The following is a 14,456-nucleotide window of genomic DNA, read 5'->3' as shown; positions in this document are numbered from 1 at the left end:
ATATAAGAGGTCTCCAAATACTCCCCACCCCCTTTACCCCACTCCTCCCACATCAACAACCTCTTTCATCATCATGGGACATTCATTGCATTTGGTGAATACATGTTGGAGCATTGCTGCACCACATGGATAATGGTTTATATTGTAGTTTACACTCTCCCCCAATCCACCCAGTGGTCCATGGCAGGACATACAATATCCAGCATCTGTCCCTGCAGTACCACCCAGGACAACTCCAAGTCCTGAAAATGCCCCCACATCATATCACTTCTTCCCTTTCTCTACCCTCAGCAGCTACCATGGCCACTTTCTCCACATCAATGCTACAATTTCTTCCATTACTAATCACAATAGTTCCATAGTAGAATATCAGTAAGTCCACTCTAATCCATATCAAGAGATAATTTATAATTTCATAGACTCTCATATATTTTAAAATAAAATAAATTTTAGAGATCATTAATATAATGATAAAAATGTCCTTTTTTCTATTCTTGTAAACACTGCTCAGAAATTCAAAACTAAAATATAAAATATAACCCATTGAGAAAAAACATTTTGTATTTTAGAATCCATTAAATTTGGCATCATCCCATTTCCTTATCTTCAAGATTTCTTCTTATGAAAATATTTTCTTGTGAATCAATATGTTCTACATTTGATGTACATGACTGATTAAATAGTATGTTTTATATTTGACACACAGGGTTCCATCAGGCCATCTGTTGACTCTTTCAATAAATGTCTATAGGAATTAGAATGATTTTACCAGTGTGGAGAAAGAGAAAAGGCAGGAGAGAGAAAAGTTTTAGTATGCCAGTAAGGGAGGTTTTCATGTGATCACTTTTAATAACTGCCCCTGTCCATTTCTTCCCAATATTTTGGTTAACCTCCCTGATATTGTTCCTTGGTGGTTCAAAATACACTGCCTCCCATTCCAAGGGAAAGAAGATAATCATCTCTGACAAAAAGGCCTTCATTCTCCATTTGCAAACAAATTCTCACTCAGAAATGTATTGACCTTCTGAAATTATTCATTTGCCACATCATTATTGAGGCACATTTCCCCAAGATAGGTGAGGTCAGTGAATTAACAATAAATAGTGTGCATTTTACATGCTCATTCTTCACAGACCATGCAAAAGTGACAAATATGCTGGGCCTCAGATCCAACTTATTTAAGATTTTTTCTTTTCTTTTTTAAAAAGATTTATTTATTTATTTCTCTCCCCTTCCGCCATCCCCCTGCAGTTGTCTGTACTCTGTGTCTGTTCGCTGTGCATTCCTCTCTGTCTGCTTCTGTTGTTGTCCGCGGTACAGGAATCTGTTTCTTTTTGTTGCGTCATCTTATTGTGTCAGCTCTCCGTGTGTGTGGCACCATTCCTGGGCAGGCTGAACTCTTTCTCACACTGGGCGGCTCTCCCCATGGGGCGCACTCCTAGTGCGTGGGGCTCCCCTACGCAGCGACACCCCTGCGTGGCACGGCACTCCTTGAGCGCTTCAGCACTGTGCATGGGCCAGCTCCACACGGGTCAAGGAGGCTGAGAGTTTGAACCGTGGACCTCCCATGTGGTAGACGGACGCCCTAACCACTGGGCCAAGTTCGCTTCCCTTAAGATTTTCTAATGCAAGAAAAAGATATTGCTCTTTCTTCAAAATGGAAAAATTTTATGGTATATACACAGAAGGTGTTTTGAAATATTGTAATAAATTGTGAAACACAAGATAAATTAACATTTTAGTATTTATGTATTTACAAGAAAAAGAAAGATAATTCTTAGGAATAATAGTAGCTATAAAGACCTAGATTTGACAGAGCAAAGGCCAAATATTCTGCTTTTATATCTGTCCAACCCTAACTGGAAAGGACCCATGGTCCTGACTGTGGTTACAATAATTCCCTAGTTCACACTTCCTGTTGATTCCTACACTGCCTCTTATTAAAAAAAAAAAACAAAATTATTAATTCACCTCTTTATGGAGTTAGGCTGAAAAGCACATAGGCAGGTGCAATGTACCTAACACTATTTAAAATATATTAATGTACTTTTCTCTTTTATGACCTTTTTACATATCATTCTTCCCTCTCTTCTTTCTGTTGCATAATCCTATGGCCTCCCATTCTTTTTAAATCCTATATTTGACTAGGGAGGTAGGATTGTTGGCATATGAATGCAAAGGAAAAGAAAAGCAAGTTATAATATTTCAGCTTGGCAGAGAAAGAAAGGCTTCTCCAAATTATTTTAAGCTGTCATTAACAGCATGAGCCAGATCTGGAAGGCTTTAAAATTCAATTTTATAGTGAGTCAGAAGTATAGAAAACTCAGGATGCAATACTACATCAGAATGGGAGAAAGCAGGGCAGTAGGGAAACCTGAAGAACTGAGCATTTGCCTGGATGACACAAATTCCCAAAGAGATTATTTAAGACAGAAAAACCCAATTTTCAGTTAATTGGCAACTTTGTCCCTCACATCTTTTACCCCTCCTACCCCCATACTTGATCACTGTGTTGGAGGGTCACTAAGATTATATTAGTTATAGACCACAACAAAACTATGAATTCTTTGCATATCCGAGTGGGTCGGAGGGCGTGTAAATATGTGACCCTGCTGTAGTGGCTATTGTGAGGAGGAGAGAAATTCCTTTTGACTACCTAAGAACTCACAACTATACCACAACTCACTGAGCCTCAACAAATCACTGAATGCCAGGATAAGGTAGATATTATGCTCATTTTCTAGAGGAGTCAACCTAGCCTCACGCTATGCTTGTCATTTTATCAAGGTTTTAAGATTTTGGACACTGGGCTCCCCTACCTTTTTCTGAAGGCTCATTCCCACTTCAGCCCAGTGTCAGTTTTAATATGAAAGCAGGTAGACTTTCAAGAGCCTGGGATGAGAGCTGTGCTAAATGGTTCCATTCATGTGTCTCTTCCTCATCTTCTAGTGACCAAGGCATTGTCCTTCTTTCTACCTCACTTTCAATGGCTCAGGTGTTCTGTTTTGTCTCCTCTCATGAATTCTTAACAGGTTTGTTGCTGAATGCTCATTGGAGGAAGCCAGAGAGGATCAAAGCAACCAATCATCCATAAATTTAGACCCATTTCAGGAACTTAGTCATAGGAGATCAGAAACAGGGCAGTTTGCATGGGAAGTTCTGGCAGAGGGAGTGAGGAGATAGTCTTGGAAACTGAAAGGACCACTCTGCCACGGTTGTTCTGCCTGGAGCCTGCGTTCTGACCAGTCCTGTGGCAAACTCTAAAGCACCGTTTCAGAGAATTAGAGAAAGAAATGGGTAAACTCAGTCAAATACACAAATTTTTGAGAAGGTGACTACAGGTTATCAAATAATTTTAATTCATGCTCTCCTTCCTCTACCCAGCTTGCTTTGCCACTCTGGAGAGCACAGATCTTAGTGTTTCTGTTCCAATATCCTTTCCATCAAGCCTATTGTCTTGTTTTCTTAGACTTTCCTATTTAAAACTTTACATTTTGGTACAGAGCCTTTTGCATTGTTTGGAAGAAAATGTGATTTCAATAATAATCTGACAGTGATTTAAATATATTTTATGGTCAACACTTCTTTAATGTTTGATGGAATGAGGTTACCTCGTTTGACATGCTTGCTCATTGCACTTTCGAATCTGTGGCTCTGGCTTGGTTAAGTATTTGCATTTCTTGTTGTCCACAATGCTGATATTTTTGTTCATGATTTTTGTGCAGGATACTGTTGTCTTCCTTTCTCCTGAAAAAAGCAAATAAACATAATAAATACATGTAATTATACACTTTTATGTAGTGGATATAGGAGGTATTTGTAGTCTCCTTGTAATTTTTATGGGCATTTTAAACTAATTTTAGGTTAGATAAAGGAAGAACATATTATTTATAATTTTTTGTAACATTTCTCAAAGACTTACAGAAGATGAATGATGATTTTCTCCTTACAAGAAAGAAAAATTAAATGTCAGGTTTTTATATGATAAAGTTATTATGGCAACATAGTTTCACAAGATATTAACTGAAGATTCATTGTAAAGAACTATGGCCATATTTAGCTTTATGGAAAGCTATACTTGCATAAAACCTCAGGCATCTGTTCTCACTGCTGGACCTTCCTGAAAACATATAAGCATATGTATGTACATTTTATCATTTGCTTACATATCATCAATACTCTGTAGTGAGTTATGGGAAGTACTTATTTTAAGCACAACTTGGACCTGTATTTAATAACCTCTGACAAAGACTCCAAGATATGCAGCAATACTTATGCTCTAATGATTGTCATGTTCTCTAAAAAAAGCAATAGGATTCATGCCATTCTTCACCACATTTCAAAATGCTGACTTTTTACCATTTCTGGTATAATGACATCTGGATATAGGGAATTTTCTTAGGTAAAAACAACAAATTTTATGCTGCATTAATTTTCCCTACAGCCCTTTAAGCACACTTATTTGAAAAGGTTTTCATTAATTCATCTTAGACTTTAAAAGCCTAGCAAATATATGCAATTTTCTACCTCTCTACAAAATACTTGTATTCAATACTTGAATTTATCTTATTGTTTGGCATTGTAAAATAATTACACTGGCCAGCTATTTTAAAGGCAGACAGGTCAGAAGGGATTAAGAAGAAATTACAAATGTTCTAGGCTACTATTGCAAGGCTCATTAACTACAGTCCTATGCTGTCATGCAATAATAATTATGAAGCTCAGAGCCATCATGCTAGTCATGAAAACATGCAAGCCTGGGTTGGTGGCAGAGAGGTCACTCTGTCACTCAATTAACAGAGAGGGGAGGTTGGCATCCAGGAAGGAGGGAGTGTAGATAGACAGCTATTTTGAATAGTTTTGGTGTTTTTTCACATTGATTTGAAAGGGAAATGGGAAGAGACAATGGGAGTAATTGAGTAGAAAGCAAAATGATACCTAGAGGTTCAGGATCTTTCTTTGAAATGATTACAATCAGTAGTGTAAAAAAAAAAACTAACAGCATACATTTATTTATGTATAAATTAACTAACAATATACCTATAGTTAATGCATACAATACTAGTGAAATCGTTGAGACCTTTAGATCTATCTTCTGACACAGGCAGCACCGTGTTGGCCAAATTATTCTCTATCTGAAGAACCCTGGTGTTTTGGTAAAATGCCACTTTATTCTATGGGAGCTCAATACAGACAGCAGAGTGCCAGGCAGGTAACAGAACTTTCCCTTGAGTGGCAAGAGATGTGTCTCCAACCAGAATCCTTATGGCAGCCAAAAGTGCCCCAGTAGGCCAACAATGAGGAAGATCTTGGGACAGATATCTGCTAGACCACAGGCTAATGAAAGGGGTACCTTAGGAAAAATGGATTAGGAAAAAAACCTTGCCCTCTAAGCAGATGAATTTGAAAACTGTGCTCCCTTTCTCCTAGGAGAGGTACCTTTCAGCAGGATATATGGCTTGGCCAGTGGAGCATAGGCAGGGTTCAGTCCTCTTGCCCAACAGACTTTGTGCAGCACACAAACTGATGCAACTGTTAAGCCTTAGAGCTTCTCTAACTTGACCTGTGCAATTCTTACAGCCAGGTAACCTGATTAATGCTAAGTTGTAGATCAAAGGGAACATTTTAGTCCCCAGCCAAACACTTGGAGGGCTGTCCAGGCTACCCCTTGGTAGCTCTGTGACACTGTTTAAGAGGTGGAGTGTGGAATTAAGCTCAAACATAGTAGTGCCTAATGCCCAACAACTTAATATCATTTTCAAATAAACTTTAAGAAAAGCAGAAATCACTTACTGTGTTCATTTTTCCACTTAGAAAAAACTGGCCTCACAAGGTAGAAGTTACCAAAATGTAAGAATTTGGATAGATTTTTGGTCAACTTTCCCTTAGTTTCCTATGCTACTGGGGTTTCCATATAATCTGATGCATTTACTAAATACAAAGTTTGCACATTTTGGATAATGCAAACTAATATCACATTATTTCTACATACAATGATGCATAGCTAAAAGCAGTATTAAAATTGGGAAGCGGATTTGGCTCAACTGATAGAGCATCTGCCAACCATATTCAGGAGGTCCATGGTTCAAACCCATGGGCCTCCTGACCCATGTGGTGAGCTGGCCCACGCACAGTGCCACGCAGGGGTGTCCCCTGTATAGGGGAACCCCACATGCAAGGAGTGTACCCTGCAAGGAGAGTCACCCCTTGTGATAAAAGTGCAGCCTGCCCAGGAATGGCACTTCATACACAGAGAACTGATGCAGCAAGATGACACAATAAAAAGAGACACAGATTTCTGGTGCTGCTGACAAGAATGCAAGTGGACACAGAAGAACACACAGTGAATGGACACACAGAGCAGACAACAGGCGGAGGGAAGGGGAGGGGAGAGAAATAAATTTTTAAAAATCTTTAAAAAAGGCAGTATTAAACGTTAATTTTATGAAATACAAATGTTAGTTTTAAAATCTAATTTAAAGCCTTCATGGTCATGGAACTCTTTTACAAAATAGATGTAGTTGCCTAAACTAATTTATATAACGGCTTTTTGCCAACTAAAACACACAATGATGACAAACAGACATTATCCAGACAGCTTTTGCTGGACATATATCTAGTCTCAGAATAAATAACTCTGGACTAATTATGCTGCATTTTTTCTTTCTTCAGAAAATATTTAAATGTGGTTATATTAGCCTAGAGCTAACCTATTGAGCTATTGACAAAAATCTTTTAAAGTGTAGGTACTGATATATCAAAAGGAATAGAGGTATCAGCACAAATTTAGGAAGCACCCTAGTGATGGTTTAAGAGAGTATGAGAGCGAGCAGATGTGGCTCAAGCAGTTGGGCGCCCACCTTCCAAGTGGGAGGTCCGGGGTTCGTTTTCTGGTACCTCCTAAAGAAGACAAGCAGATGCCACAACCAGCAGACGCTGCAACCAGCAGACGCCGCACCCAGCAGGGAGCAGATGTGGCTCAGGTGGTTGGGCACTCACCTCCCAAGTGGGAGGTCTGGGGTTCAGTTCCCGGTGACTCCTAGAGAAGACAAGCAGACACAGCGAGCAGACAACGAGCAGACAGACAAGAGAGCCATGTTGGGGGGGTGGGGATTTAAAAAATTATCTTAAAAAAAAGAGAGCATGAAAGTAAGTGAGTAGGAACTTGAACAATTCCATCTACATTGTAGTGAGGAGACTCACATCATAAGCATTTGGTAGATATTAGAAGCCCTACTATTTTTTTTTAAATTTCATTGAACTAAGACAATAGGATCAGGAAAATGATGTTTGCTCAACTACAAACATTATGGACAACACATCTAAGATCTTAAAGCCATATGGAAATGTTAATGTTTAATTTTATATATATATACTTTATGCCCTCATCAACACAAAAATTTCCACTCCAGCAACCAACATCAGTATGTACAATGCATCCAATACTGTGGAACTTAGGAACAAACAGAAAGTGATGAAGGAAGTATCCTTCTGCCTGAATCACAAATAGCAGCAAGCTGTTGACAGTGTACTACTTGCTGTATAACAATTACTTTCACCTCCAGGTCAGTCTCATTAAATCAAATTGGGAAAACAGACTGGGGAAATAATCTGTTTGGATGTTTTGAATACAATTATGAATAAAATAAAATAACCATTATGTATTTATCTTTTTATCAAATTTGGACAAAATCTGAAAATAATTTTGGTTCACTAGCTTTTTCTTTATTCTCTAGCAGTCTTTCACAAAGACCAGATATCATACTAAGCATACCTTTTCATTCAATATCAGAGATAAACTGTTATCTTTCCTGTGCTCTGTATTTAACCCATGGACATTTTAAATAAAACTATATCCTATCCAGGTAGATCTCCTTTCTAAAACTGGCAACATAAATGCTGAACTATGTTCTTTGTGTTGGGTTCAATGTTTCAGTTCACACAAGTGAAATTTTCTCTATAATGTTGGACATTCCAAACTTTTAAATAAAATTTTAGAACTCTTTAAGAAGAGAGGCTGTATTTATTTACTTTCATTATTTTCTTTTAAATTCCTTAATTAAACTAACAATAGGCAGTGAATATGTAAACCTAAAGTAAATATGCTTTTATGAAGAAGAAATTTTCTGAGTACTTCTCAGTACCATGGAAAATTATTATTTTTATGCATACATTAAAAAAAAATTGAACAGCATCCAAAATCATGTCATGCCATTAACTACTTAACCAGTCATTCTTTTTACAGTTTTATAAAATATATTTCCTTCAGGGTTTGGCCTTACTATTAAAATGACTGTTTCATTTTTATTTTAATGAATAATTTTTAAAATTTTGTATTGTTCCCTTCACCCAGTATATAATCCAATCTAATCCTGTCATTCCCTTGCATATAAATATCTTAAAGGGTTTCTATAATTTTCAAGTTAGATTTAACATGAGTGCTAGCATAACACTCAGAAACCTTCATGAACTAGCTTTTTATTTTTCTGATCAAATCACCTCCCACTTCCAATTGCCATATTTTGAACCTGAGTAATAAACATTCTTGCTAAACTCAGTGCCTTTGTATCTCTGCCTATGCTAGCCCAGCCCTCAACCTTGTCACTGAGCATGGTGCCTACGTTATCATTTGATGCCCCACTAGACTCTAAGTGGGCTCTCTGGAAGCAGGAAGCATTTATCACTGAGCCTCCCAGCAATGGCGGGAGCACAGCGACTATTTGTAAAGGAATTGTTAACTCTTTGTTTCAAGGTTATATAATTTGAGGTCCCTTCCCACATTTGATTCCATTATTTCACCCACTAGATAAAATAAATTCTGGAGTAGTGTAGTTACTATTGATTCCACATACAACCCTCTTATTAGAGAATAATATAGCTCTAATGCCTCTGAAAACCAATGTCACATAAAACTGGTATTTTATGTCAAAAAAAAAAAACCTACCTTACAGCAAATTGATCCATATTTCTGAGGTGCCAAAATTAATTTAAAAAAACCCACAAAATTCAACATTCCCTCAAAGAATCATAAGATATTTTAGAACTTTCAGTGTTTGACATAATTCATATTTACGAGGCAAATATGTATTTCACAAATACATTTTAAGCTGTTTGAAGATTAATGGACTATGTTCAATGGCCAGTGCTAAAATACAAACTGACACACCCATTCAAATTTTCCTAGAACTATCATTTTAATTCGAAAGACTGTGATGGAAAGTATATAATAACTTGTGGACCTATGTTAAACTGAGGGAAAAAATCATTTGAGTTCACCAGCATCCATTGGCTATTTAAAAATAATATTCTTTGTAGAGGAAATTCTTAGCTTTTCACATCTTATAAAAATAACTGTCATTTGTAACTTAATAGAAAATTAAATTAACTTTAATTTGAGTTAGGATTTTAAAAACTGGATACTAAAGGCCATCAAATTTTATATTTTAAAATGGTTAATTTTATATTATGTGAATTTCACCCCAATTAGAAGTAAAAGGTTTGAGATAGTGATTTAAAAGACTGCTGTAATAAAATTTTAGCTAGAAACACTAAGTATCTTTTAAAAAATTTATTTTTCCCCACTTATTGTTAGCAATGATATACCTTACAACAGAATTTGAAAATCACTTACGTCAAACACTGAAATTTTAAACTGCTCTTGATATTTTATTTACTCTTAATAAAATATAATATAGTGTAAGTAGAACAGTGCTATTATTTGCTGTTGAAGATAAATTTTGCATGAATCTGTTTCTAATGTTCTGTGCTTTAAACTTACCCTTATTTACTTCATGAATATGCTGAAAGATTACAAAGCTCTTTCTGGCTATAAAATTGACAATATGAAGTTAGAAATGATGCGATTCTTGAAATCCTGTCCCTCCACTTTATTTATGAACTGCAAAGGAAAATAATATCCAAAAGCCCAGAAATATTTTGGCCTTGACATGAGTATGCACCCTATTAACATAGTCAGAGATAATTGAAAACTTTTGACTGAACTTAATGGAGTAGATTTAGAGAGATGGTCTATTCAAGAACAAATTTATAGGAGTTGTATATAATTAAAATGATTATTTGCCCCCCACAAAAAAAGCCATTTGAAGGAAAAATAAGAGCATGGCTAAAATTTACTTAAAAGAATATAATAAAACATCTCTTTGAAGCCAAAGAAAACCATTATAAGTTCTAAAGACATTGTTTATTTTAGTGAAAAGAAACTAAATAAATCAAGTAGAAGGAGCTGATCTGAAAGGCAACATGATAAGGAGGAAAGAAGACAAAGGAGTCCTGCGTTCTAATCCTGCCTCCACTCCTAATGGGATAAGTGATCCTGATAATTCACTTACTCTCAATATACTTCAGTTTTCTCATGTTAAGAAGTTACCACTAAGAATGTCTCAGAGTCCCTCTAGGAATTCTTAACTCTAAAAATCAGAATGTAGAGTGAAACTCTATCCCATAAGGAGAAATAATGGGCAAAGCATTCTAGCAAGTGATTGATGTATATAAAGGATCTGTGAAAAGATATTAACCCTAAAAAATTTTGCTTGTTCAAACTGAAGACTGACAAGTTCTGTATATCTATCTTCTATTTCAACTTCTACTATGACACAATTACAGAAGAAAGAGAAATTGAGGATAATAAAATTCACTGGGCAAACATTTTCCTGTCTAGAGTTTTAAATTAAAACCGATTTTCACAACTGGCTCTCAGTGTTGTAAAGGGAACCATCAACCTTCTTGTCACTCCACTTTCCCATACCCCACCTTGGGATGGGGTTTGGTGTCAGTGGGATTGTGGACATGACTAAGAATCTTATCTGAGCTATATTAAATGGAAAAACTGGAACTGTATAGATTTTCATTTTGAATGTGTTTCTTTCTATTATATTACTATTATTTGATTTACTATTATTTTTATTTAGGTTGAAGAGGCAGTGGGCTGGCACTTTTTAAAGTTGAGCCCCTTAAGTAAGATGGGCCTTGGTACCAATGAAGAATGGGGAAAGCAGAGGAAAAGGAATTTGGGTGTGTATGGGAGCACTGGCAGATGAAGATAAGAAGCTCAAGTCATACAGCAAAACTGATGCCCAGGAAGCAACATGGCCAGTGAAAATTTCATTGTGGCAAGACTGATACATTTTTTAATTAAGAGAGACTTGAAATCCTGTGTTATAATTACCCTATATTCTCAGGAGCAAAATGTGTTCTGTATAACATCCTTGTCCTGCTCCCTTCTGCCACATCCACATTACTTTTTCTCTGGTGACCCTAGAGTTCAAATGCTCCAGGAGTCAGGTGTGGACCCCTGAGCTCTGAGCACTTTGGCAAAGGTGGATCCTCTCTAGCTGCTGCACCTCTGAATGTTTCTATCATCTTCTTGTTCTCTTAAGGACAATTTTTTGATTTTCCTGCAATCCTCAGTGGGGTGGAGGTAGGATGGGGACATTTTCTTGCACATGCCCCAGTATCTCTGGATCTAGAGTGCTCCTCTAGGTGCTCCTCACTGCCACTACAAGACCATTCTCCTTTTCTTCTTCCTAAATCGCCAACTTTGGACCTCATTGTCACCAGACTGTCCTATGCACTAGTCTTGCTCATTGTAGTCAAATAGCAACCTCACTCCTTGAAGATTTAGCTCCTGCCTTAATGTCATACTTTCTTATATTGTTCCTGGCTCAACTCTTGTAGTTACAATATCCATTTGAATGATTATTCCAACACTGATACCTTTCAGTACCTGACCTTCCTCTCTTCCCTGTGATCTTGCTCTTCACTCTTCCTAAGTCACCAACTCCCATAAGGTCTTGTTATTGCCAATAATTGTAACCCCTCTGTAATCTCAGCTTTATATTCTGTCACCTTCACTTGTATTGTAAGCTCTCTCCCTTTTGTACCCTGATTCCAACAGTTCTTTAACCCCACCAGGCCCTATAATCCATCAGTCCTACCACCTTTTCATTGTCTTTTAAGCCCCTCATATCTTTCCTGGCTTTCTTTTACAACCTAAATCTCATGCTCTATCATCATCATTGCATATAACCCCAGATAAATTATCATATTATACTCATGAGGCAATTCCCAAATTCACTACACAAGAGAACCTGCATACTGTACACGGTTGAAGAGCAATCTTCCATCATGTAGACTGGTGTCATACTAAATTCACGACCACAAACCTGAAGTAGGCCATTAGTGCTACCACACAAACAAAATATGTTTACCCATTCCATTCGTTCTTCTGTTCTCTTAAGTGACCACTTCATATCTTCTCACTTTTCAAAACTTCAAAATATCCTTTTCTATCTTCACTCTCAGCAAGATGCATGTATTGAGAAAATAGATGCAATCAGATGAAATAACATGGTAAGCTCGCAGCACCTGCATCTGTTCACAAATACTATCGATGAACTGTCCTTATTTATACCTAAAGCCAAATCTTCCACCCTTCCCCTCTTGCCAACTCAAGGATATCATTCCAGCAATTATTCTTTCCACTGCATCACAAATTTTCTGTTCTATTCTAGAAAATTCACAACAGCAAACAATCCACTTGTGATTTCCCTTATTTTAAGAAAACAAAACAAAACCAACAACAAAATAACTTATTTGACTCATATTTCCTTCCAACTGCCAACACATTCCTGCTGTTTTTCCTTCAGCAACATTTCCTAAAAGAGTTATCTAGAGTTTGTCTCCAGTTTATTCCTGTTATTTTCTCTTAACTTTACTCCATTAGTCTTTTGAGCCAAACACTACCTTAAAGTTACTTTTGATATGGTCATCATTGACCTCTATATTTCATATATGATAAATATAAATATATTAAGTTTAAATATAATAATTCTCATTTCACATTATTTATGACTAATTAGTAGCTTTTAACAAATTGATACCTGCTCCTTGTATCACTTTCTTCATTTGCCTTATAACAGAGCATTCTCTCCAGGTTTTTTCTTATTCTGTCACCTACTCATTTTAATCTACTTTGATACTTTTTTCTTATCTCTCTCCAAACTGTAAATGGCTTGTACCTTGAGACACAATCTTCCAGCTACTTCTCTCTCTCTTCACTTAGTTCTTGGTGATTTTTCCTTGTCTTAGGGTTTTAAATACCATCCTTATATTATATATCTCTAGCTGAATCTTCTCTCTTGAATACCGAATTTGTATGCCTAACTGCTTACTTGACATCACACTTAAGAGTTCAATAAGTATCTCAAATTTATGTTGAAAATCAAACTTTCTCCTAATACTGCTTATTCCACAGACTTTCCTATATAAGAAAATGGCAATTTCATCTTGCCAATTGCTTGGTGAGAATGATCACAATCATCTCTGACATCTCTTTCTCTCACCCTCCACATCTAATCTATCAACACATTCTATTGGTTCTATTTTCAAAATATTTACACCATTGGACTGCCCACCCTACCTTCAATACTAGCAGTGTGGTCCAATCACCGTCTCTTTCCTGGATTATTGCAGTACTCGACTAAGTGATCTCTCTGCTCCCACGCTTTGCCTCCATAAATCTATACAAACTCAGCAACAGAAATAATTTTAAAATAAGTCAGAATATGTCACTCCTTTATTTAAATCCTCCAGTGGCATCCCACATGTCAGAGTAAACCAGACCACACTAACATTCTTGGTATTCCTTGAACATTACAGCAATTCTCCTGCCTCGGGGACTTTGCCTGGAGCTCACTGTATCCAGATACCCTTACATTTGACTTCCAGGCCCACTTCATAATATTTAATCAGCTGTGATCTTCTCAATGAATCCTACTGTGATCACCCTATTTCTGCAGCCACTCCATCTCAGTTTGCAACCTCTATTTATTTTCCCTTCCTTGCAGTACTTTTATCCAGAGTACTTATCACAATTTGATACTATATTACTTATGTATGCATTTTTTGTCTCCCTCTGAAACATACACCAACACATGCCAGTTTCTTTGTGCACCTTCATCCACTTTTGCTGCAACTTTACATTACACCTATTAATAGCTGTTTTGCCCAGAAAACAAAACAGATGTTCCACCTCTTTGTATAAACGACTGTATCATATATAAGTACACATATATACATATGTACATATATAGAAACATACTTATATACATACATATAATATGTTTTGTATAACTGAATATGATGTTTCCTTTTAGCTTTGGAATAAATCTGTTACCATAGAAATGAAGATAATTTGTTATTAAGTGGAAATGGGAACTCAAATATTATGCTTCTCATGATGGAAATTGTGACTCTCATGATCTGTGTTCTTGCCTTGGCCTTACTACTAACTGTTTTTGTGAAAAGATAACCCATTTAACCTGTTGGACTTAATTGGCTCCTCTGTAAAATAAAGGGGTAGGATTAGGTGCTTTTCTAATTTTAAATTTTATGCTGAGGAAATTTTCTTCTTTTGTCTTCCCAACCTTTATATGCAT

The 14,456-nt window shown here is 36.6% G+C and overlaps 1 protein-coding gene across 1 annotated transcript in view; it reads right to left on the bottom strand.

Moving 5' to 3' along the window:
- The window catches only part of ADAMTS19 (ADAM metallopeptidase with thrombospondin type 1 motif 19), a 283,954-nt gene that overhangs the window by 28,393 nt on the left and 241,105 nt on the right, over window positions 1–14,456 (bottom strand). Inside the window, exon 19 of the mRNA XM_004462171.5 lies at window positions 3,612–3,747. Within this exon, the coding sequence (XP_004462228.1) occupies window positions 3,612–3,747 (136 nt within the window). The remainder of the gene's footprint in view (window positions 1–3,611; window positions 3,748–14,456) is intronic.

This window comes from Dasypus novemcinctus, chromosome 2 (assembly GCF_030445035.2).
Source record: "Dasypus novemcinctus isolate mDasNov1 chromosome 2, mDasNov1.1.hap2, whole genome shotgun sequence".
Taxonomy (NCBI): Eukaryota; Metazoa; Chordata; class Mammalia; order Cingulata; family Dasypodidae; genus Dasypus; species Dasypus novemcinctus.
Note: the sequence above shows the minus strand (reverse complement) of the source record. Positions and strands in the feature narration are given on the sequence as shown.